Genomic DNA, 26,292 nt, shown 5'->3' with positions numbered 1-26,292 from the left:
TAGCACCTTTTCTCCTTCTCAAATCTGTTAATGATTTCTTAGACTGCTCTGTTAAGCAGGATGTGAGAAGTGCTTGAGCTCTGGGCGCCTTCGCATGCCTACACATTTTCCAGATGGAGCTGCTTAACTGCGGTCTGGAGCAGTGCTGCTGGAATGCCCGGCACTGGAGGAGAAAAAGGAGAAACGAAGAGGAAAGAAAAGGGTGGTGGTTTGTATGTGTGTGTGTGTGTGTGTGTGTGTGTGTGTTGGGGGGCGTAGTTTGCTGCTATGAAGGCACCAAAGTAAATTCTGAGCTATATTCGAACCTAGCCTCATAGAGTCGTTGATGAAAACAGTGAATCACTTTGATTCTGCTATTACTGGAGCCAGACATCTGCTGTGTTCCTGCAAGCTGATGTGTTCCTGTCGCTCACCCTAGAACGCTGCTTTAGGAAGCGAGTAACAGCACAGGCTTCAAAGTGCTCTGATGTTTCTCAGCAATGCGGTACTGCTCTAAACGTTTGTATTAAACCCAAAGGACAGTAATGGCATGACACGTGAAGCACGTTCAAAGCAACTCTAAAGCTGAAGACCACAAGCACATGTGACTTGTTTTTACAAAAACGGTTTATTTTAAAATGTTCTTTACACTCAGTATGACAATGTGCTTGCACAGTACTTACAGTGGAGTGGGACTCCATTTTATACATAAAAAAATGTCTTTCAATAGAGAAAGAAAAAAATAAAATAAAAAGGGGGGGGGGGGATAAATGACAACAACAACAACCGAGAGAGAGAGAGGGGGAAAAAAAGCAATACACCACCCACACACCCCCTGAAACCCAACATATAGCTGTGGGAAAAAATCCTGGTTGCTATGGGAGCACTAGAGCTGCTGGCTGGACTGAGGACTGACCTTATCTGTTAGTTTGGTATTCACATATTTACACAATAAACCACATAATCTCCACAGTCCGTTTACAACGTCTCTGCTTATTTAAAGGATTTCAAAAAACTATCTCTCAATATATTCACATATAAAGCAATATAATACATGTTTTTGTGAGAGGGGTGGGATTAATGCAACTTAAAACGACATGGGACAAGTTTAGGATGTCATTATTGTACAAGAACCCTGATGGTGGGGAAAAAAAAAAAAAGAACAAAAAAAATTGCAAGATGCCTTGAAGGGCTTCACATTTACCTTTCTGAAGCTTAGTAAAAAGAGCAAATCATTAAATGGGAATTAATGTAAAACAGCGAGGAACAAGTTGATAAAACAACAAATGCTACACGCCTCTGCTGTGAGAAGAGTAAAAGTGGCCAAGAGTGGCTTAGAGTGAATAGGGACATTAACGAACATCCTTCACACTTCAATTCATTAATTAAAAGTTATTAAAAATGCAGCTAAACGGAATGTCCCAAGATCCTTTTATGTGCTGCGGGGGACTGGTGAGTTGAGCTTTGAAGCTTGATGCTTTAAGTGAACATGGGCGGCAAAAACCTCGGAGAGCCTGAGACTGCAATTGATCCCGGGAAAAAGACCAAATAATAAAATCCGGAAAAAAAAGAAAAAAGAAAAAAATTTGTCTCAGCGTGACAGGCTAGGCTTCTACTTCGTCTGGTTGTCTTGATTATCGGCTGGTAAGGAAACACCCGTCTCCTTCAATAAGGACCGCTTAGAGAAGCCGCCACTGTCCGAGACAATTCAGAAAAGGAACTAGTGCAACTGGTAATGCATGTGAGCTGATAACACAGGAAATGGAATGAGCTCCCAGTTTCCATGTTCTCACCAGGCATCTGATGAATGAGCCGCAGGCGGGTCGGGTACTGTGAGGGAACGTGATGCTCAGACCGTAGTGCAGAGGGGTCATGGTGGAAAAGGCTAAAAGCATGAACGATACTTGGGTGGAAAAGTCTGAGTAGCACCCTATTTGTGCGTTTTTTCTGCACGATTTCTCTGCTTGCTGGCTGCAAGGTTTTTTTCTTCCTTTCTTTTTCACATGATTATCTTGTCTCTCCGTGCAGGGCCGGGACGTTCAGAGCAGCAGTAAGGACGTGGTCAAAGAGTCAGTATAAAAAAAAAAACAAAAAAAAAAAAACAGATAGACTGAGAGGCCCCCGGAGATTCGCTGGGTAGTTTTGCTGCCCGCTACCTGCGGTACTAAGAGGAAGGAGGCTACTAGTCTATCTCGGTGTCCTCTTTGGGCCGGTAAACAGCTCCGAACTTCTGCATGTATTTCTTAATGTATTCCTTTGTCTTGTGTTTAACGTTCTCGTTGCACTCCAGGTCCTCTGGGTTTTTGCAGGATTTAAGCTCTTTGTTCATCACTCCGTGAGTCAACTGTAAACACACACACAGACACACACAAACAGGTCTGCTCATGAAACCAAGTTTTCAAAACAAACAATGTAGAAACAGTTAGAATCTAAATGTTAAACGGCTATAGACAATAGTGTAATCTTACAACCATGTGCACCACCTCATTAATAGCCAGTCTCTATAAACTTTTTAATGCAAAATATAGAATTTATTAAAATTATTGCTTAGGCCAGTGTGTATAATTATACATGGCCTCAACGTGCACACCCAAAACACCTGGTTATGAATAATAAGAGTTCCTCATTCAACATATTCCACTTGTAGCTTTTTCAGTAGTGCGTGTTCAAAAACATGACTGGACTGTTAAATAAAATAAACATTTTACTGATCAAAGGTCTATGTTTCCTATGACTTTCTAATTACAACCAATATTATTGTGTGAAAAAAAAAAAGAAGTCTTCTTGTGTAAGAAAACAATGTCACCAAAGGGGAAACAGATGTCTGTCTAGTTAAAATCAGGATTTCTTAAGTAGCAGTGTTGATAAATATGCTTAGGAAAAACAAACAAAACAGCATAACATCACATTAAGACGAAAATGACAAGTATCTTTAGCTATCAGTTGGAATGAAGTGGTCATAATGTGTTTTGATAGACATCCGCACAACTGCTAAATGTAGAATGTGATCAAGAAAATATGGAGAAAAAAAATTATAAAACATGACAAGGCTTACCTTCCTGGCGAGGTGTTTGAAATCTTCAGTGTTGCTAATGCGACCCAGTTTGCAGTCAGGCTTTCGGTATGGATTAAGGCATTGTACAATAAACTGTGACATCTACATATACAAGAAAAAGTTTAGGACAGGGAAAAACAACACCTACAACCTACTACAGTAAGCCTGAGTAAGTGGTATACCTCTTTGCGGAAGACCTCTTTGCTTTTCTTCGCAAGCTCACTGGAGGTGTCTGCCTCAGCTGTCTTGGTGGAGAACTACGAACATATATTGAGGCGTTATATTTATGACGGATTATTTTCTTCATGGCAAACACTTAAAAACTGGAGTCAAATGAGGCCGGTTTCTATTTAAATCAAGTTTCAAACAACTAAAATAAAGCTTTTCTGGGAAGAAGATCTAATACAATAAGTAGAGCCAGAAGGAGCAAACAAGTTTCATCTTCACTGCACGGCAGTCGAATAAGGACAGGGTTATGATAGATGTGGTACGACAACCCCCAGTGCCCTTCAGAAATAACTCCTAAAAGGGTTTATGAATGCTAACAAAAGATGTACAGTGTAAAGCAAAACCAGTGCCTTCCTTTAAGCTTGGGGCAAAGTAGAGCATTTAAAACACACATGTCCTTCTAACACAAGTCCCAGCTGCTGTCCATTATGTTGTGCTGTATCTTCAATTTAGCAGAGAGCCCAGGCAAACCTCAAACCCTGAACCTTTTTTAAAATTTTACTATTTAGAAATAAAGGACTTAAATAAAAACATATACCCTACGAGAAGCACAAGATTTAAGATTTTTAGATATCAATTCCTGGAGAAATTGTGGTTGCATTAACATTTCTGTGAAAACTGTGAAAAAGGCTTCTTTCTATTCCAAAGGGTTCCTGAGATCTGGCCATTCACCATTTCTGAGTGCACGTGTGATGATGAAAATCGAGGGGCGGGGTGGTTTGGCAAGGTTGTCTTAGCAACAGTTCTCACTGCATGGCTGACTTGCACAGAGTCAAATGTAATCTGATCTTTTGCATTTGAAAGGGAAAAGTGTCAGAAGACCTGCCCTAAGGTTGTTATTTGGGTTTTGTGGGGTACGTGCAAAATTGAGGGAGAATGAGTGAGAGGGGACAGATGTAGTTTTTAAAATCACAACCATTTCCAATAGAGATTTCAATGGAATTTTAAGCACGGATTAAAAAGGGCTATTTATTTTGAATTAACATTTCAGTTTGAAAAGTGGTAGAAGGGACATGTCTCATACTCTGATCAAACCACAAAAAGAAGAAGCTAGGACCCAGAAAAGCAAAAGGGAAGTGGCACAGGTCCAAATGACTCACAGTTGTGTGTGTGTGTTTGGGGGGGGGATGGTTGCCACATGAGGAAGATACAGCTGCCCAGTCCTAAATTTGAATAATGGGCATTTTGGGAAAACTGTGAGTCCGATTCCTTAAAAAAGACAATAGTAAACCATTGCAATATTGCAAAAAATTGCAATAATGGTCATAAGTAGGGCTCCTCTCATAATAAATACCTTAGAGGGATTTTCATCATAAGTTGGTGTTCCCAAGTCCATTTCAGCCTCGTGCTCTACACTGGCCTCTTCCCCAACTCCGTCCCAGCTAGGAGGATCCCACTGGGTTTGCCTGAGACACACATTAAAGAAACATTCAGTGGATATGCAGTGGAAAAATAGATAGTGCATATGAACTATTACAGAAAGCTCACTATTTAAATGACCATGATTACCACTATTAAAACAATACCACTTGTAATTTTATCATGATGTAAATTTTGAGAACAAATACTGCTTGAATTTTCATAATATTTATACATTCAAGGGGGAAAAAAAAATTACATTGGAAAATGTGTGGTCTACTCAAGGCATCGACTCACAAGCCAGACTTTAAGCATTAGTAAATGACATTTAAACTGGTAAACATGTGAAAATCTTTAATTAATTCTGATTATGGTATCTTAAGAAGTAGTAGCTGAATGCTTGCAGAACCTTTATGGAATCATCACAGTGACCTGCAGATCAACTATTTAGAAATTTTGAAACTTCAAGAGTTGCTTATTTTCTCTTTAATAAACAGTGTTGGGTGTAACAGGTTACAAAGTAACGCGTTAGAGTACTTGGATTACCTTTTTGATGTAACGAGTAATCTAACGCGTTAGGTCCGCCATTTAAGTACTCAGTTATTTAGCTACGAAAATTTAATCCGTTATTCAGACAATTTATGCAATCCGTGAGCCAGATGGCAGTCACTCCCAATCCGTTATTGTGTGTGTGTGTGTGTTTGTGTGTGTGTGAGAAATTCATCCTACAAGCCCCACCCCGATCACCCACCCCGTTATTCCTGCTGTTATACCCATATCTCACCTTCTAGTAACGCTCTAAGGAACTGATAACATTTTAATGACGGTACTTTTGTAATGCAATTAGTTACTTTAAAAAGTAACGTCCCCCAACACTATTAAAAACTTAAAACATGAGGTTAAGGTAACCCTATTCATTCTACTAGATTTGCACATTTTGAATAATGAAAAACAATGACAGTACTACAAAACTACAAAAAACACAGTCTGTTATTGCCCCTTAGGGCATTTTTTTCCGAATGGGCAATTATTATTTAATAATTATTATTAAATCAGTTCAAATGATTAAATTAGGTAGTGGACATATGAGTGCCTACTAACTAATAAAATAAGCCATGTTGCAAGGCATTCAGCCTAGGAGTACAATTTCTTTGCTGCGTGAAGTCAGGGAAAATATGCTGACTCTTCAGAAAGCTTGACTAAAAAACTAAACAACCCAAAAAAATAAAAAATACTATTTTACATGGGTAAGACCAACTCAGACAGGATCTGAATGATCTGTACACCTCAGTGGTGGAATTTTATACCTGGTGACTATATGATAGTAGTAGATCTTGCCCTCAGGATCGCGTGCTACCTTCCAGCCAGGGGGCAGGACAATGGTTTTAGGTTTTGGAGGTGAAGGAGGCGGCAGGTCCATGATACTGTTGGGCACAATCATTTCCTGCACATAAGGGGGTTAGAAGTGAAGTTAAAATAAATAATCTGAAATCTCAGAATTTTAAGTTCCTTAACTGCAAATTCTACTTAAAATATTACCATCAATATATTTGCATGTTCCAGTATGATGAAAATTTCCTAGAACAAAGTTAGCTAAGGAACAGTACATTGCTTACACTACATCTACACACAAATTTTTTAAGAAATAATCACGTTCTGGGTTCCAGAATTTGATCTGTTTTTGTCGTCTGGATAGACAAATAAGTAGGCAGAGGCTCAACAGCGCCCTCTTGTGGCGCCCTCTCCATTCATCTTTATTGTTTACCTGCTGGACAGTTTGAGATGTGACTATGGTGGTTACTGTGCCACCTTGCTGGACCACGACTCCCTGCTGGTGACCAGCATAGACCTGCTGCCCATGTAGATAGCCAGCAGCTGGCTCAGTGTATGTCTGCATTAACACACACACACAAGACAGGAAGCAGCAGAAGTAGTAAGATATTTTACTTTGCACTCTGGTACAGTAGTTATCAGTTTTTATTCAATTTCGCAAGGGCAAATTCTATTTATACTTTGCATGCCAGGAGTTCCTGGATCAATAAGTTGCGTGTTGGTTGTGTGTCAAGTCTCCTACCTGAATGACGGGAGTGTTGGTCTGAGGATAACCTGTGGGAATGCTGTAGATTGTCTGGCATGGCTGGCCTTGGTAATAGATGGCAGTCTGAGGCTGGGCTGTGTTTGTGTACTGCTGAGCAGGCTGCACTGTTACTGCCTGTTGTGTATTGGGATCCCAAAGTGTTGCATAACCCTGCTGACCCTGCACTTGGGCACCAGCCGTCTGAGCAGGAACCGACAGGACAGTGACGCCAGCGTCCTGAGCTGGCGCGGCTGGCTGGACAAACTGCTGCGGCTGAGCAGAAGCTGTCAGCTCCAGTGTAGCAGGCACATGTGCCAGACTTGTGGCTGAGCTGGCCTGAGTGTTGTTGGGGGACTGAGCTGCCAAAGTCAGGTCAGAAATGAGTGGCTGCTGAGTAGTCTGATCAAAGGGAACCGTGCTGGCTTGAGTCACACACATAGGATCGATGGGCGGCGTAGGTAATAGCACCTTGCCCGCATTGGGGTTAGTTGGGTCCACATATGTCTGAATAGGGTACCCAGGTGGATAGGCCATAAAACTAGGGCTTGAGGGATACACAAGAGGATTGAACGCTAGTCTCTGTAGCTGCTGCTGCTGTTGTTGCTGTTGCTGCTGTTGTTGCTGTTGTTGTTGTTGTTGTTGCTGCTGCTGCTGCTGTTGTTGTTTCTGGGCTTCTCGCTGAGCCACCTCCTGCTCAAAGAGCTTCCGTCGCTCCTCTGTAGAAAGCTTGGTACGAACCTCCTTGGTTCGAGGTTTCTTACTACTGCTGGCGGAATCATAGCTAAGGAAAAAGCCACACATAAACGGTCACAGGTTACAAGGAACAAGACGGTATTAAGACAGAGCGTTAAAGTTTTTACGAAGCGCCTCACCGGTCTTCATTCCTACGGCTGCTCCTTTCATAGGGAGATGGGTACGGGGGAGAGGCGGAGCCTCGCCTACGCCGCCTTTCGGCGCTACGTAGCAACGACCTGTCAGAGTCTTTCTCCCTGTCCCAGTCTCGTTCTCGGTCCCAGTCCCGCTCTCTTTCCCTCTCTCGCTCTCTCTCACGGCTGCTGGAGGATGTGCGGGGTGTCAGCATTGCCTCCCTGTCTCGACTGCGGTCTGATTTTCAAAAAACAAGAGCAATTTAAATTACAAATTAAATTAGAAGTTAAATTATGAACACAGCATACAAAACAACTGATATAATAATTTTATTATACAGTTAAGCCCTTAAAGAATTTCAGACCTACCATTTGACTCTTTTTCTACCTGGCTCTTCTTTGGGATCCTGTACACCTCCTGTTTAATTGATGAACATAATTACAATCGCAAAAATGTGCGCCATTCTCTTTCCAACACCTAAAACACTAAAGATTACCATTAAAAGAAATTTACTAGTTAACTGCTATTATTTTCAATCTTGCCTTCAAGTCTTTCCAGCTGTCGAGTAGGCGGGCAGCCATCTCACTGATATCAGCTGCTCCAATCTGAGGTTCTTGGCTTCTCTCACTTTCCACATCAGACACAGCCTCCTCCTCATCCTGTGAAGGTGTGCCTACCACTGTGCCCTCTGTCGGAACTACCCCCAGCGGCAGCACCTCTGCTGTGCTGACAGCTGAAGCCGAAGCGTTGCTCTCCACAGTAACAGCACTGACTTCAGCTGATGTTTTCTCTGAAGAGCTGGTAGCAGAACTAGCTGGAATGCTGTCCAAGTTGAGAGGTGAAGCTTCTGGGTTTATTGCAGACTCTGAAGACACATTGACATCTAGGGATTCTGCAGGCGTACCGCTGATGGCGGTAGGACCAGTGACGTTTGTGATTGAAGACTCTGCGTGGTCATTCTCTGAAGAAGACTCTGAACTGGGAGTGCTCTCCTCGGTGGGATACACAGGAGGATTAGCGTCTTCGTCAGCTTTGACACTGGGAGCATTATCAGGTTGATCTACAGCAGGTGTCTGCATTTGATTTTCTATTTCTGCAGGCTCAGACTGACAGCTCTCCTCCATGACAGCAGGAATGTTCTCATCGGTCTTGCTTGTTGGCTTCTCATCAGTTTCCTGTGCTACTGTTTTCTCCTGTTCAACGTCCCCCTCCTTTACCTCCTCTTTTTCCTGACTACTCTCCATAGCGTCTGAAGCCTCTTGTTTTACTACTGTCTCTGGGGTCACACTGATTTCCTCACTGGTCTCACTTTTCTCTGCCATTTCCACTGTGACCTCCTGCGGGGGCTCAACCTCCACCTCCTCCTCTTCTTCGTCTTCTTCCTCTTTACCGTCAGAGACTTTGCTTCCGTCTGAGAGGGCACTATCCAGGCTGTTCTCACTGATGATCTTCAGCCTGCGGTAGACTGCACGTTTTGGTGTGTCTCCATCCAGCTCTGGGGCCATTTTGGCAGGGGGACCGTCTGGTGTGTTGAGAGGTGTGTGGGCTCGGGAGGTGCTCTCGCTGGAGTAACCGTCTTGCTCTGTAGGCTGGCCAAGTGGATGGCTCTGTGCCCAGCGCTGGATGTACTGCAGCACACGGCTCTCTTCCAGCATATTCTTAGTAGAAATGGGCAGAACTGCCAATGCCTTCATTATCTGTGCAGAGCATGACGGCACAAAAGAAACGTTTTAGTGTTTCTTCAGGGGAAAAAAAAATAAACATAAAGGAGTGTTGTAGTTGTAGACAGAGTAAAATCTTGTGTTCCTGTACTGAATATTGATTTTTTTTTTATTTTTTATTATAAGACATGCTTAGATATAAAATCTGTATATATTTATTTTTAAAATGTTCCCCCTCCCAATATGAACGGTTCGAATATTGGAAAGGCATCAAAACTTTGAACAGTGATTTGTAAAAAGCTCAGTTTTGCTATTAATTATTGTTTTCTTGTCTATGCCATTTCCAGGTTCTCCAGCTGGATTTCAGGTTTTGCATATGCGGTACACAAAGCAGAACACTACACAAACATCATACACTAAACGCACCTTTTCTGTTTTCAAGTCTGACCTTTGACACTTATATACAATGTAAAGCATACCAGTCCGCTTGACTAAATCTGTAACCGAAAAGAAGTGTTGTCTGTGGGCCTTTACATTGCTAGGGGAATCCCAGATGCCATTTTGTCTAAAGCTGTTTTCAACTGTATTGGACTATGAACACTTTTTTTTTGAGGATTTTATAGAATTAGGATTATTCACCATCAGGACAGCCATTTATCATCATAGTGCTTCCAGACTGATTTATTAAAGCCAGTGAGGCCGACTTATTTCTTCCTCACCCTAACACAAACATATACCAGACACTATACCGGACATTAGACATTTTATACATTCACTTACAAACATATAATTGTTCATTTTGATATGCGGTGCACTGCACTGTCTATTTATTTATATATATATTTTTTAACAATATCACGTGAGCTACTTCTGTGATTGAACTGGAACTCCGGTCCGTTTATATCTGCAGAAATTCGTAGCTTCAATGTTCCTAAGTAGTGGATTATCTGTCTTAGGATATATGCAAAGTGCGGTATTTCTCTTGTCCAAGTTTGAGATATTATGCACCAAAAAAAAAACAACAAAAAAACAAACACACCCATTACAAATCAAATCAATATAACGGAAAAAGAAAATAATTTTGGAAAAGTTTGAGTCCTCAATGCACATTTACCTCCATCTGTAGTTTGATGTTATTAACAGAGTTGCTTTTGGCTTCAGAGAGATCAACCATGAATATCCACAACAACGAGAGGCCGTGATGATCCAAAAACTGCTTGAGGCATGAAGGATTTGGAGTATTCTACACATACGAAACATAGAAAATCAGAAAGAAATTAAACAATTACTTATCATCATCATCATCATCATCAACTTGTAGGTATCACAACCAGTCAATATTTTGGTCACCTGGATAAGTTTCAAACAAGTGAGTCTCTGCTCCATCGTCTCCACACGCACCATTAATCTGCAGAGTGAAATAACTTGTTTCTCATCACTCAGACCTTCCCCGTTTTCTAGCAGAGCCTCCAGCTCTTCATCCACCTGTGATATTGAGATTAACACATAAAACATGAGTACTAAGGGCCAACACAATAAAATGCCATTAAAAGCAGCTTTGATCTAAGGTAATTTTTTTAAAGGTGTTACATAAGCAACAGCATTTTGTAAAAATAGAAGAACCCAAATGTCGAACCAAAGATCTAACTTTCACCATAGCGGTGAGATTCATGCGTTTCTCCAGTAATTTCAGGAACAGTATTTATGGAACAAAAGAGGCACTTGTAGTCTCAGAGCAATTAACATGTTCCATGGGTCACATTTGACCCAAATCAGGCCAGTATCGTTTCCTCAGATCAGTGTGGCAATTACCCAGACAAATTAGTATTTTGATTTGATCGTGCTACACCAAACAGAGCTCTACCCCTGCCATGATGTTGATCTGTCTGGTTTACCTTTTTACTTCTCCTTAATAGGCTGTACGCTATTTAAACCCACTTACTGTAGTCAAGGCGCTGACAGCGTCTTTCTTTCGAGGGCGCTCCCTTTGCTTCTTGCCCACTGCTGCCCGTACGCTGACACGATTCTCTCCGCCCAGGAAGCCCCGGCAACTCGGTGCTCCACAGTAACACTTTTGTGCCTCTTTCCTGTGGGAGAAAGACAGAAAATTTTAAGATGATATAAAATTAAGCCTGTTTTAATTTACAAATTATCTGAATAGTTTAGCAGCTTTTCTGAACTTATAGAAGCGATAAAAATGAAACAAAGTTACCCGTATCTTTGGAACTGGTAATCAAATGTGAGCTCTGTCCCCGCTTTCACAGCTTTGGTTGTAAAGAAGCCAACTCTTAGCTGACCGTTCACCGTCCACTGTGCAAGACAGCAGATTAAACTGATTAAACTAGGTCTTGTCTAAAAAGCTAAATCTTCCAGACGCCATAGAAATTCAACCTAAGGCCACATGGCTGAATGAAAGACTTTACACGGCCGCTAAGAAATAAATTTGACTTTTAAACTATTTTAAAACAAGTACAGCACTGACCTTCTGAGTTTCACAGTTGGGCTCACAGCTGTGGTTCATAAATCGTGAGCAGTTGCCTTTCAGTGTAGCATCAATGATCTGTAAGGATGAAACGACAGATATCCAGTACAAGTTATAAATAAAAGAAGAGGAAATGCTAAAAGCAAGTGTGAGTAATAGCAAATCTGTTGTTCACCTCGTTATTCTTTAAGGCCATGAAGTAGTAGTGGACATTCTTGCTGCGAGCATACTCTTTCACCCGCGACTTGAACTCCCTGTGATCCAGAACCTCACCGCAATACTCCAAAACAAACGTGTTCCTGGATTAAATTGACTTAAATTACATTCTGCATCAAATTTTACGATATGTCATTCTCTTTTGCACTCGGTACTTACGGCTGTAAGTCTTTCGCAGCCCGCAAACCCCAGCCTTTGCTCTCAGTGAGGATTACTTCAAAATCTGCATGCTGCTTCATTTGAAAGCGCCGATTTGAGCAGTAGACGCCATTTAAGCACCGCGACGAGCTTATGAGAAAAACAAACACTCCTCAATATTTTTCCCCCACATACATTTCAGTGAGTAATAAAACAAGGATGTACATCACATAACCAAAACAGTATGAGGTTACATACCATTCAATCATCAGCAGGCGGTTCAAACAATCTTCTCCACAAGCCATAACGCCCCGTGCCCGCTCCTCTCTCGAAAGCACAGCACACTCGCACTGCATTCGCTTAATATCCCGATGAGACTTATTCTTCTTACTGTTTTTAAAAGATTGATTGGGTTGTCAGTCATTTACTATCTTTAAAACACTGGAAATTTTTTTAAAAGACATTGATTGCTTCACATATTTGATACCAAATGCTGTATTTTAGGAATATAGGAACATTTCTTGAACAAGCTAGTAAAACAACAATAAATAATTACCAAAATTATTTTCCCATTCAAATGCAAGCGTGCAAAAAATTGGTACGCACACACGTCAAAAATTATCCGCACTCCGGTTATACTACACACATTTATTTGTAACTGTGGTGCAAGGAAACATAGATGTCCCACTTGTGATTTGCACAAAATACAGAGCAGCGAGCAGTGGTTAGGTTTTTGTGGTCTGAGGGTGTATCTGGCGCCAAAACAACTCACGGATGAGCATAAACAGAGGCATTTAGATATCTGCAAACAAATTTGGGGCCAGAGGTTAAAGTTTCTTAGAGAGAATCATTACTAGTGACGAGACATGGATTCATTACCACAAGGCCGAGAGTAAACAGCAGAGTAAGTGATGGAAACATCATCACTTGCACGTCTGCACATTGGTGCCAACAATGTTGACTAGAGATGGGGGGAGGGGGATTCTTTTGTGTTCATAATGATGACAAAATCAATTTTTTAAAACCTATTAGGTTTCTAGTAGAGACTGCACAATTAAATGTTAAAATCTTGTATTTGATTTAGTTTTTGTTTAAATGCTGCTCTCAGTGAAAAAACTGATGTTCTAAAGAACGGTCTATGTTTAATTAATTAGTAAATGTTTAAAATTTTAATAAAATCAGGTGAAAATGTAATAACGAATCAGGATATTAAAAAAATGTAATATAAAAATATTCATAGATTCGAATCATATCGGCACACAAGAAACGTGATCGTGTTATATCGGGAAATGACAGGTGTTTTCCATTTCTACCGTTGACAAAACTTTGTTTTGAGATGTTTAAGTATCTTTCCTGTAGTCCTGATCTTGCTTAATCAACCATTGCCTGTTTTGGTCCCCTGAAAGCAGCCCTACAAGGATCTACGAGATCCACTTCTGATGAAGAAGTGAAGACAGCGGTGCATTTGTGACTTGCAGTTGTGCCGAAAACATTATTATTATTTATTTTTTTCCCGATTTTCCCCCTAATTTAATCGTGTGCAATTCCTCCCCATCACTAGGGGGCTTCCACATTAAGGATACTACTACCACTCAGTCGGGAGGGCCGAAAACCATCACGTGTTTCCTTTGAACCACGTGATGTCAGCCGACTACATCTTTTTAGAACTACTCGCTCACACACCGTTGGGGCGGAGTAACACTTTGAGGACAGCGCTATCCGGTCCTTCTGCTTGCGTGAGCTCACAGACGCCCCTGATTGGCTGTAGAGCCGTGATTAATGTGGGAGCACAAAGTACCTCTCATCCCTCCCATCTGAGAGAGCTCGGCCAATCAGCTCTCTCTAGGCCTCCGGCTGCGCGAGATTACAGCATCACTCGGGAATCGAACTCGTGATCTCCGGATGATAGGGCAAGTGCTTGGACGATAGGGTGAGGAATACAAAAGCTTCTTGACAGGTGGACAAAGTGTATTGAAAAGCAAGAAGAAAAATTATGCACTTGTCTTTTCTAAAAGTGAATTTAAACAGCCAATTCCACAGCCAGAGTGCGAATAATTTTTGACTTACCCTCGCAAATACAAATATAAAAGATTATTTAGTGTGACCCACTTTTGCTTACATGCATTGAAAGGATAGTAAATACATTCACAAATAATACCTTCAGATTTTACAATTTAAATATTTTTTTAAAAGGATGAGAGAAAAGGAAAACTGATCATTCCACTCATGATTTTAGACATAACATAAAGCTATGTACTGTAACTAGTCTGTTTGCAAAACATAGCTTGATGTAACGAATGATAATTGTTATAAAATAACATTTTGTTATTTTCTGATTTCCCAGTGTATGTGCTAAGATGGGTGTAAAGAACGTTTAACAAATGTTATACATTAGCAAAAGAAAAGATACTGACCGTTCTGTCAAGTAGAGGTTTTCCTCAATAAGATCAAAATAAGGAGGCATTTTCTTATGCTTAGATTTTTCCCTCCAGACAGCAGGGTCAACGAAGTCTTTCAGACTAAGCAGTGGCAAGCGTTGTTCGTCTTGCTGTGAAGATATCTTAGTTTCTTTCGCGTCTTTGCACCGCTCACGCTCCTCTATGCATTCTCGCTTACAAGCAAGGCCAGCCTCTGCCTCGTTGTCTGATTCTGACTCGAGCTCTGGACGTCTTTTCTTGGGTGGACCTCTTCCTCTATGAGGCTTTTGGCTGCTTTCCCTTGGAGGCTCGAAGATGATATGACTCTCAGTAGTGGCAGTTACAAGGCTGCAATTGCTGCTTATCTCATTTGTTTGGACGAATGCAGATGATGCTGGAGGTTTCCTAAATGGCAGAATCTCACCGGCATGCCTTTCGTATGCTTTTCCCTCATAATATTCTTCATGGTCATTAGTTAAAGAGTCGGGGTGAATCTGGTACACTGACTCGTGACAAAGAGAAGGCACAGGTGTATTGACTGGCATGCTCTCATCAGAGACTGTCGTCTGAGTCCAGTAGCCAATATCTTGCCTGGGAAATGGTCGTTCTACCTGGAATGGCCGTTGAGTGCTGTGACTGCTGTCTGGCTGCTGAAATGTGCTGCTGGGCTGCTCTGTTTCGGTGACTTCACAAACCCGGTTCAAACTGTTCTGTGGTCTGAGATTATCCGGGCAACTAAATTCCCCGAATTCCTTTCTTTCTCCCTTTCTTCCGAACCAGCTGTCTGGATTGTCATGATATTGATAACAACCTGATTCAGCCTCCCTCTGAGCATAGGTAGAAACTTGTTCATTAGAGCCACGAGTCTTCAGCCGTTCTTTGACAGTGCAGTTCTGGTCTGCGTGAGCCAGTGTTGTGGTTGCCTCAGACTGGCTAGTGCTATCAACCAAGTCGCTCTGGGACTGGTAGGGCGTTCGTACAGAAGGCATACATTTATTCTCACCAACTGCCAAGAGATCGTGTTCGCCACCTTCTGGTGAACTTTTCACAGGTATCATTGGAGCATTGAGATTATTAAGAATTTCACTGTTAATGCTTAGACTCGATTCTTCTGCCTGATACGTTAGCTGCGCACTGGGAACCGATGGGCTTGCTGGTGGGGCTGGCAGTTCAGTTGTCTCGAGGATAATAGTAGAATTCTTTGGCACAACCACCACAGAGTGAAGCCTCTTCAAGGAGACTCGTCCATCATCTGAATCGGAGTCAGAGTCGTCCGATTCACTTTCCTCACTGTGGCTTTTACCGTCACAGTTAAACGGCACAGACTCTTGAATCGAAGGCTTGTAAATGTTCGATTTTTCAGGGTTTGCATATTTCTGATCGATATGAATAACAGCATCGGGAGTGCAATTAGGTTTCAGATGAACTTCGGTCGCGAGGGACTTGTCAGCTTTAAGATCACTACATTCAACATTGCTTTTCTGTGCCTCAGCAGGAAACTGCTGTTTAGGATCTTGCTTGATTGCTTTCTCGGAATCTGTTGTTGCCTTGTCTGTCTGCATGTCCTTCTCAGGCTGAAGTAAACACACCATAGATTCCTCTTTCTTTGAGCATTTTTCTTCACTGTTTAATTCTATTTTCTTAACTGAAATTACTTTTTTCACAGAAGTTGTGTCAATAGTTACCGGTTTTTGTGGGGTCAGATTTTCTGAAGTGTCCTGACCAACAATGTCCCACCGTGACCTTTTAGCATGTGCCTTTTGTTTTATAACTGCAGCATTAGTCTCTTCAGGTTTCAGGTCTGACTGCTCAGTAACATTTTGAGGGGTTTCGATATTCACAGATAGGCTACCGACGTCGTTACTGAGAAGAGCCTGGGAAACAAATTTAGTGTTAGGTTTCAAGCATTCTCCAGGTGGTAATTCTTTCACAGAAAGAGTGTCTGCTAATGAACCTAATGAATCCTGACTGGCGGTGTAGCCTAGGTAGGGCGGCTCATTCAAGATAGAAGAATCGTTCATTTTTAAAAGGGTACCAACATTTGCTAAATTATCCTGCGCCTCTTTCAAGATTTGTAATTTATTTTGAATTAGAATGTCTGTCGGTCTTCCTAGCGGATCGTCCTCTAAAGAAATGTCATTCAGAGTAATGTGACATTTATTAATATGCAATTCACTGACGTTCAGACACGTTTCTGTAACAGCAGATTCTTTGCTTACAACTTGATCTTCGATGTAATTTTTTAAATTGTCGTTTAGGATAACTTGCTGCTTTTGTTGGGAAGAAGTATCTGTTAGTTTAGACTGCATGCTTTCTTCATGTTCGGAACAAACAGCCAGCTTGGTGAATTCTCCGTGAGACCTGACTTTGTCAGAACCCAAATGAGGAAGTTTAGAATTAATATTTACTTTTGCTTCTAAGTGTCCATCTGTTCCAGTAGTACTATTTGATTTTGTCTCTGGATTATTAGATTTTTTAACAGACGACCTAGTAGACCGGTCTGAGCCTTGAATTCGAGTTTTTGCTTTGTGCTCGTCGTCAGAGTCAGAACTCCCACTGTTTTTTTGGACCTTTTTTTCAGATCTTGAACTGCTATTCGAATTTGAGGTTTTACTATGTACCTCTGATTTTGAATAGGAACTGGACTTTTTATGACTAGCTTCGGTCTCTGGAGAGTTCCTTTTACTACTTTCAGAGCCGCTAGTTCTAACAAACCTCTCTGTTCTTGAGTATTGTGTTCTTTTGTCTGATTCTGACGAATGAGGAGAAGATTTTGAGTCAGATTTTGAGTCTCTGTAGGATTTCGAATGAGAGGACGTTTTTGAATCTCTTTGCGAGCTAGAATATGTGGAGGATCGGCTCGAATCGCTGCCTCGAGTCCTGGGCTTCCTGAGGTCATCTTCGGAGTCTGAGCTGTCCCGAGATCTGCCGTCACCTCGGGAGCGGGACCTCCTCCGTTCATGTGAACTTCTGTGCAATCTCCTTTCAGAATCGTGGTAGTGTGACCGATCTGATCTCGACTGTCTTTCATTTCTTGATCTATCTGATCTGGCGTAGGAAGAACTTGTTCGAGAACTTCGCGATCTAGACCGTGACCGACTCTTGGTCCTCCTTCGGTCAGAACGAGAAGATCGTGAGGATGCATATCTACTATCTCTTTCTGATTTGCTTCGACTAGACCCTTTTTCATCCTTCTCCTCTCTCTTATCAGATCTGGGTTTGTCTGAGACTTCACTTTTGGAGCTTAATGACTTCTTAACAACAGCATTCTGACTATCACACTTTGCCATATTCTTGGAGTCACTAGACTTTTGGTTAGAAGCTACCCGGACAGACTCACCATCACAGTCGGAGCCAGGCAGAGTATTCTCCGTCTTCTGGACACTTTTGCTGTGTTCAGGCTCAGAAATACTATCCTCACTCTCTTTCCCAATATGGGAGTAATCCGTTGGTCCTTTAAGGCGAGTTTCCGATTTCTCCTGAGTGCTTTCCTCACTGCTACCTTTTTCAGAACAGTCAGTGACAGACTTGTGTTGGAATAGAGCCGCAGAGGATTCACTTTCTATTCTTGCTGAAGATCTAATTAAAACCTCGGCCTCTGCGGTGGTATCATTTAAAACAGTACTGACAGTGGGATGTTCAACAACAGACGCACTCAAAATCTGTTTTTTAAAATGCATCTTGTCGTGTTTCAACTTGGAGGTGAGGGGTACCGGGGCCGGTGTTCCTTGGGACTCTGCCACAACCATGGCCACAATAGAGGTACAAACTTGCTCATTTTTGCTTTCAGTTTTCTGCCCAGTCAGGTCTGCGGAGGGCAAACATGTAGACTGCACTGCAGGAGGAACTTCGCTTGCAGCTTTCTCCGGACAGGGTGGAACAAAAACCGCGGGTTTTCTCGGGCGAGGATTTTTAGACGTGAAGCTGAAAGAGACCTTCGGTCGACCCTGTTCCTCAAGGTTCACTTTAGTCTTTGGTCCTTTAGCCAAGAGATGGTTTGTTAAAACAACTCTGGGAGCAAGGCCCTTAAATATGACTTGTTTTGCTGTGTTTTCAACCTTGATCTGGATGGAAAGAAAATAAAAGGAATGTAAATGTATTCTGTGATCAGGAAAACATTTAGTCATCATATTTAGCCAAACTTCAATGCAATAAACAGTGATCATAGGAATAAAAAATTAGGAAAGAAGCTTGCATACCGAACCATCGAGCGTCTTTTCCCTGAAGTTAATCAGCAGCAGCAAGTAAAGAAAAAAAAAAGGGAAATTTTAAATTAATATTTTGCAGCGAAATAAAAGAGACTAAAACCAATGTGAAATTATTAAAAAGGCAAAACTAGTAGAACAATAATCAATGATTCTACACATGGGTGATATTTTTTGTACCTGGCCTATAAACAACTGTTTAAATGTAATTTGTTTAAGATTAAAAAATTATATATATATATTATACTCATAAAACCGAACAGGTGTCATTGTCAATCAGGCAGTGACATGAAGTCAGGTAGGTATTGGGGTCGAAAAAGAGGAAGACCGGATGTTAATTACTAAATACAAGTTTGATTGCTAACTACTAAGGTTATATTATACAGAAACAACCAGAAATGTAATGCATTCGCAATCAACTCTTATTTTCTGCTCATTTCTGACGATGGCAGAGCACAAAGCAAAGTCCAGCAAATACCTAAAAAATACCCCAGAGGACAGACTTCTGAAATGATGTTGCTTATAAAATGACCAAGTCAACTATTCTACCAAACCGATGTTTACACCTAAATAGTTTTTAAACAGAATGTTATTGATAAATAACAGCAATTCGTATTGATAAGTTGTTTTTATAATATACATCTATAGCTACAGCAATGCCCGATAGCCTCTTTATATCGTTTTGTGACAAATATCAAAAGAACACTCACCTAAAGGATTATTAGGAACACCTGTTCAATTTCTCATTATCGTAATTATCTAATCAACCAATCACATGGCAGTTGCTTCAATGCATTTAGGGGTGTGGTCCTGGTCAAGACAATCTCCTGAACTCCAAACTGAATGTCAGAATGGAAAAGAAAGGTGATTTAAGCAATTTTGAGCGTGGCATGGATGTTGGTGCCCGACGGTCCGGCCTGAGTATTTCACAATCTGCTCAGTTACTGGGATTTTCACACACAACCATTTCTAGGGTTTACAAAGAATGGTGTGAAAATGTAAAAACATCCAGTATGCGGCAGTCCTGTGGGCGAAAATGCCTTGTTAGTGCTAGAGGTCAGAGGAGAATGGGCCGACTGATTCAAACTGATAGAAGAGCAACTTTGACTAAAATAACCACTCGTTACAAGCGAGGTATGCAGCAAAGCATTTGTGAAGCCACAACACGCACAACCTTGAGGCGGATGGGCTACAACAGCAGAAAACCCCACCAAGTACCACTCATCTCCACTACAAATAGGAAAAAGAGGCTACAATTTGCACAAGCTCACCAAAATTGGACTGTTGAAGACTGGAAAAAAGTTGCCTGGTCTGATGAGTCTCGATTTCTGTTGAGACATTCAAATGGTAGAGTCAGAATTTGGCGTAAACAGAATGAGAACATGAATACATCATGCTTTGTTACCACTGTGCAGGCTGGTGGTGGTGGTGTAATGGTGTGGGGGATGTTTACTTGGTACACTTTAGGCCCCTTAGTGCCAATTGGGCATCGTTTAAATGCCACGGGCTACCTGAGCATTGTTTCTGACCATGTCCATCCCTTTATGACCACCATGTACCCATCCTCTCGATGGCTACCTCCAGCAGAACAATGGACCATGTCACAAAGCTTGAATCATTTCAAATTGGTTTCTTGAACATGACAATGAGTTCACTGTACTAAAATGGCCCCCACAGTCACCAGACCTCAAACCAATAGAGCATCTTTGGGATGTGGTGGAACGGGAGCTTCGTGCCCTGGATGTGCATCCCACAAATCTCCATCAACTGCAAGATGCTATCCTATCAATATGGGCCAACATTTCTAAAGAATGCCTTCAGCACCTTGTTAAATCAATGCCACGTAGAATTAAGGCAGTTCTAAAGGCGAAAGGGGGTCAAACACCATAGTAGTATGGTGTTCCTAATAATCCTTTAGGTTATATATATATATATATATATATATAAGGTCTAGTCCTAATTTAAATGAAGAAATCATGATGAAAATTTCTTACAGTTGTGATGGGAAATGCACCCACAGCCTAGCAATGTATCAGTTTGCATTAATAGGTTGACCTGACATAACCAGCTCATCGTATACTGGAATTAAATTATTTCATCCTGTAGGTTGCCAAGCAACTGAAACATCACACCCATTGGAGCTAGCTAATTTATTCGTTTTCACATCCCGGCATAAAATATCAATCTAAAATATAAAACATGCTTGGACTTGAACTAACCCCAACAGCCAATAGAGCCAACCCCCCACCCCCTTTAGATCCGTGGAAAACATTCCTCTTGTCCAACGCTCTGGTTAATACACACACATGTACGTTTCAACCTGACAAAAAAAAAAAAAAAAAAAAAAAAGAATATCGCTTCTCATTAGGAACTAAATAAGGATCTAAGGCAAAAACTAGGTTACATGATCCTCTGAGATTTTTTTTTTCCTGTGACCTTCACAATGACAGTTGCAAAAGTACTTTCAATGTTTTCCTTATAAATAAACACTTTATAACAGTATAATACATGAGCCACCCACGCTTTACAGTTCGCCACTGTAGTGCAGTACACAAACCTCAGAAACATTTGGGAAGGTCCAGTGTTCACATGTTCTATAGGACAGGGATTAAACATGGAGGTTTATACTTTTCGCTAATTGCTATTTAATTGTTTAAAACTATTAGTTTGGAAAAAAGAAGAAGAAGAAGAAGAAGAAGAAGAAAAATGTCATAATATTACCAGATGTGCAGTCTGCAGCTGATAAGCAGACTTGATTGTGCAGAAATGTAATGTTTTATATAAATGACATAGGCGGTATACACAAAAAAATACACAATTTACAAATGAATATTTAACTATTAAATGTAACATTTAGTATTTAAACATAATTATATAGACAAATAGTGGCACTAGAAGTAGTTGCATGAAGGCGTGAAATTATATTTCTGAAATCCCTCTTTTACAACATGGCCAAGTAATTTGTTTCAGCACCTGTACATTTAACCCCACATTTCTCGTGTGTAATGTTTTCTTATTTGGCGAGCTTCATATTAATTATTTATATTAATATTTAAAAAACTGCAAATTATTTATTACAACACACAAACAATAAAGTGCACCTCTGTGCAATTAGATACTTGCACGGGTTCATATTGCAATTTCGACAGGCAGCACTACACACACGATTTATTTTTTTTGCTATACATTCTAGAACAAAACTAGAGATTACACCTATGGCATTAGAAAATTAGGTAACATACAACAGTCAGTTGTTATTTTAAGACACAAAGCTGTTCTTTAAACCGTTCCTGCAAGAACAGTATTGTCAAGTGCATTTACAAAACCTATCAATTACCATGATGAAACTGGTTCTCATGAAGACCATCGCAGAGAAGCAAGACCAAAACTGAGTTACCAGCCTCAAAAAACACAGATTAACATCACCTCAGATTAGAGCCGCTAGGAAGGCTTTACAGATCATGAGTAGCAGATACATCTCCATATCAACTGTTTTTAGATTGTTGCATATTTTGGATGCCTCTGGCACTGTTTTACAAAATCTGAAAATAATGAATTAGAAGGTGCTTCCACACTGTTGACTGGTGTGTATATATAAAACACACATAAATAGCACATAAGCCTTAAACAAACAGGTTGTTTAATGTCCTCATGTCTGACATTTTCATTGTTTATGCTAGTCAAAATTATGCAAAAGAGAGAACCTACTGACAATAAAAAACCTAACAACCACAAAAACCTACCAGTGAATTATTGCAACAGTATCACCATTACTATTATTTGTAATCTGATTTGTCAAATAGATTTTAATCTTTTGGGGATAAAACCCAATTTTGTTCCTCTATCAGGTGTATAAAAAAAGTGCAATTTTGATAATAATATAATGAACATAAACTGATGTTAAAGATATATGACGCAAGGACGCGATGTGAGTAAAGAGATTTTGGGATTGAGGGAAAGTGTGCTTACAGTAAGTGCCAGTTCACACCTACACAAATCACTCCAGATTTCCTCATTCATTGGCTCATCTTCCATTGCATTTGGAAGAGAAATAACTCTCTTTTAAAGTAGTTTTGAGTGAAAACTAATATAAGTGTACGCCTGTGGGTTTGTTGAGCTCAGTTAGCAGATCTTGTAATCTAATATATTCTATTATATCTTTGATAAACGTCGTCTTATTGCAACGTAATCTTGTACAGGACTGGTAATGTTGAATCACACAAGCCTAGTGCAGAAAACAAAGTCAATACAAATGAACATACATTACTGTGATGTCAATTTGTTACCACATACAATTCAATTATTAAAAGCGTGAGCCAAATCCAATCGCAGTATTTTAACTCTAAACCGTATACTGAAAGCAAATTAATTCACAATGATTTAAAGACCTCATATTCAAAAGCACCATTAAGGGTTATATTTACAAATTATACTCTATTTATACCATAATGTAATTTTGCATGGTCATAAAAAAGGAGTTACATTTATAAATGAAGCCCTCAGAGGTGCAGAAGTCACAGCTCCAAAAACACAACTACTTGTTGTATGCATCTGTGATGGTTGTGCATCAAAGTATATCAAGTAACACTGGGATTAATGCGTGACTCAAACTGGAACCAGTACAAAAGGGAAATGTAGAACAGAGAGGTGTGTCAGCATAAGAATATATAAAGCCTATTATCAAAACAATGAATCAACAATAAATCTTTGAAAGAGACAACAAAACCAGACTTCCTTTGAAGTTGTGTGTAAAAAAAAAAAGAAATTAAATATCAAAAAATGGCAGCATGACATTGGAACAAAATCCTCCTAAGAATTACTTTGCTTCTGAAAACTGGTGACATTCCCTTCCAAAAAATATATTTGTTAAGGCTGAAAGTAAGCTGACAGTACAAAACAATGTGGTTTAGTATTACATTATTTACCCTCAACTGTCCAGGCATCATACTCTCCTAAAGAACTGACCAGGACCAAGATTATAACTACCTTCTAGCACAGCCTGATAATCAAGACGCCTTCACACCTTTTTTTGATCGCCGCAGTATGCACCTGCTTGGTTTGTGAGCCGCAAGAGAAAAAGAGAACAAGAATGTTTACCTTCCAGCTATGCCTAATATTTTTATATCCCGGGCTAATTGTTGAAAATGTGCGCATCCTCCTTTATCACTTGTGGCTGTGTATGTTAAAGGACGGGACTGGCATAGGCTACACGCACACTGAGATTTTGAAGAAGACCAACGGCACGGATGACGCTGCATCTAAATAGCGATCTACTCCGTAATCAGTTACGATTCACTTCCATATCTGATTAAATCCATGCCCGGGTACGCTGTATCGTTCTCGAGACCACCTTATCTAGCGGACTCCAGAACGGTTCCCAAACGCAGAACAATTTCTTTAATTAAAATGAAGCAGACTTTGGGGTCAAGCGTTCTCAGAAACAATCCCGGGGCCATTAGAACCACTATATTAGGACAAGCCTGTGATAATGATAACCTGTTCATCATTGTTTTATTATTATGACCTACAGTGAGGAAATGTAATAGGAATGGCTCTGTATTATCAAAAAGATTATTATACAGAATAAAAACGCTTCTGGTCAGAAGCGACGTTTAACTCCATCCTTGTTCGTAGTTGCTTAGTGACACGTGTGGCACTTACCTGAGTTCAGGATTCAGCAGTGCATCCATTTTGAGGCAGGCCGAGCGAGGAGCACCTTGATGGAAGCTCCCTCACTGGGATAAAGCAGCTCAGACGAGCACGCTCTCTGATGTAATGCAAAACCTGAAGATGATCACAGACAACACAGATATGACTTTCTCATATGCCTTTTTCATTCCTACACCGACGTCACCTTGTCTTGCTTAAACGGCAAAAACTTATTTGTTTGCGTTACATCTTTGTGTTTACAAAAATGTACGTTCACACAGAAAAGTTCTTTCTCACGCCAGTGAGTCCCGCTGTTGGTGTAATTAACCTGTGGCAAAAGTTAGCTTATCTAGACCGTGCGTCATATACCGGGGTCATGAGGAGAACAACTGTGACACTTAAAAAGGGGGGGGGGGGGGATGAAGCTGTTAAGAGTTAATAGAAAGATGTAAAGCAATGTGACGCTGGAGGAAAATCTCTCAGCAAACTAATATGCACATATCATCTTTGACATGACAATAAGATTGGGTCTGGAGGGAAATGTTAGTGTGGACATCTGGAAAGGTTTCGAGCACCACACAAGCTGGGATGCATATCCGTGCAATCAGTATTTTAACTGTCCTTGGTCACAGAGGCTACCTTTTGTTTCAGAGAGCAAAAGCCTTGCAGAAAACCATGGCAGACCTTCAACACTATTCACACTTGATCGATGCGAACAAAATGTGCTCTTGCTCATGCATGTCACGGATGCATGCACGGTTTTGATCCCTAGTGAATTTACAGAAATCCAATGCATAAACACCATCCCAAGAGGGTAAATAATTGACATTTAACTCGTGCTAGGCTGCTGTGTTTTTTGATGGGGTGTTGAGAGCAGGACAACGAGGTACAAAGAGCAAGACAAGTGCTTGATTTAAAACTAGGGTGTGCATTAGAATAACCCCAATAAACAGAAACACAGGAAGGAGATATGGGGGTTGTGAAATCTACACCGCGGACCAGAGGCCTAACGGCTAGGCCTGCCTGTCTATCTCTCCCTCTCTATCCGTCCGGCGGTGTTAGCGATGCTATGTCTGATCCGTGGTGACGTTTAAATCCTTAGTGGTGTTGTCCTGTGTCAATAAGGTGATCTGAAAGAGGTTTGTCTTACATACTTGGTTAAGTAAATACAGTGCGATTAACCAGACCATACACCTGAGGTTAACGTATGCTAAAAAAAAGAAGCAAAACTAGGCTAGTTCACACCTGGGAGCTAGCTGTTTGTTTTACTTTCTATCTTACTATTAGTAATAATAATTTGGTCTAAGATGAAGTGTGGAAAAGTGCCATGTCCTAGTCAAGAGGGTTTCATGAGCTTGGATACATATTCATCGTGATAAACCAGCCGGATAACGAGAACTAGTTAGCTCATTAGCCTGTAAGCTAGCAAGACAACATTTCGAGTGGATGTTTGTGTTCTGTGCATAAGTTAACTAAATTGTTTAAAAAAACAACAATGTAAACACGGCAAAATAAATATATTTATACTCACTTCGGATTCTGGTCTAGTTCAAGTAAATCCTCCATCGTCGACACCAAGAGTAGCAATCTCCTTCGGGTGTTTGATAAAACATCCACCGAGAAACGTCAATTCCACCCGGGAGAGGAGAGCCAGCTAACCTTCGCTGAGCGCTCGCGCAGCTAGCTAGATAGCTAGCTAACTAGCTAGCTGGCTGGCTAACTGCCCTCAAAAACAAGTCGTGCCTCGGTATGAGGTGGGTCGCGTTTAGAGTTAAATAGTTTTAATAAATTAAATGTAGGTGCGGGTTAATCCAGTGGAGTCCATGGAATAGTGCCGGGGTTTGTTTGGTGCACTCTCAGCACCGTCGTAGCGCATGTCGTGGAAAGCAGCCTCCTTTCTGCTTCATGGTCTGGTGAAGACGGCCGGAGAGAGCAGGCTCGCGCTATCCTGACTCGATA

The 26,292-nt window shown here is 40.8% G+C and overlaps 1 protein-coding gene across 2 annotated transcripts; it reads right to left on the bottom strand.

The window, feature by feature from the left end:
• Nucleotides 1–588: 588 nt before the first annotated feature.
• setd2 (SET domain containing 2, histone lysine methyltransferase) lies at nucleotides 589–26,261 on the bottom strand. Of its 2 annotated transcripts, XM_053493961.1 has the most exons (23): nucleotides 25,865–26,261; nucleotides 24,346–24,468; nucleotides 19,956–20,012; nucleotides 18,679–18,700; nucleotides 14,477–18,543; nucleotides 12,321–12,452; nucleotides 12,084–12,212; nucleotides 11,884–12,007; nucleotides 11,709–11,786; nucleotides 11,439–11,536; nucleotides 11,169–11,313; nucleotides 10,577–10,711; nucleotides 10,341–10,469; nucleotides 8,108–9,262; nucleotides 7,934–7,982; nucleotides 7,571–7,802; nucleotides 6,696–7,479; nucleotides 6,387–6,512; nucleotides 5,929–6,065; nucleotides 4,557–4,668; nucleotides 3,217–3,291; nucleotides 3,035–3,136; nucleotides 589–2,323 (listed from the first exon to the last, which is right to left on the bottom strand). In XM_053493961.1, exons 2-23 carry the CDS (start codon nucleotides 24,372–24,374, stop codon nucleotides 2,162–2,164), a joined length of 8,079 nt encoding a protein of 2,692 aa, XP_053349936.1. In that variant the 5' UTR covers nucleotides 24,375–24,468; nucleotides 25,865–26,261; the 3' UTR covers nucleotides 589–2,161. The 2 variants fall into 2 exon arrangements, with proteins under 2 accessions (XP_053349936.1, XP_053349937.1); XM_053493962.1 differs by lacking the exon at nucleotides 19,956–20,012 and having other exon boundaries at nucleotides 25,865–26,260.
• Between the last annotated feature and the right edge of the window lie 31 nt (nucleotides 26,262–26,292).

Source organism: Clarias gariepinus, chromosome 4 (genome assembly GCF_024256425.1).
Source record: "Clarias gariepinus isolate MV-2021 ecotype Netherlands chromosome 4, CGAR_prim_01v2, whole genome shotgun sequence".
Lineage (NCBI taxonomy): Eukaryota > Metazoa > Chordata > Actinopteri > Siluriformes > Clariidae > Clarias > Clarias gariepinus.
This window is presented reverse-complemented; position numbering and strand designations above follow the sequence as displayed.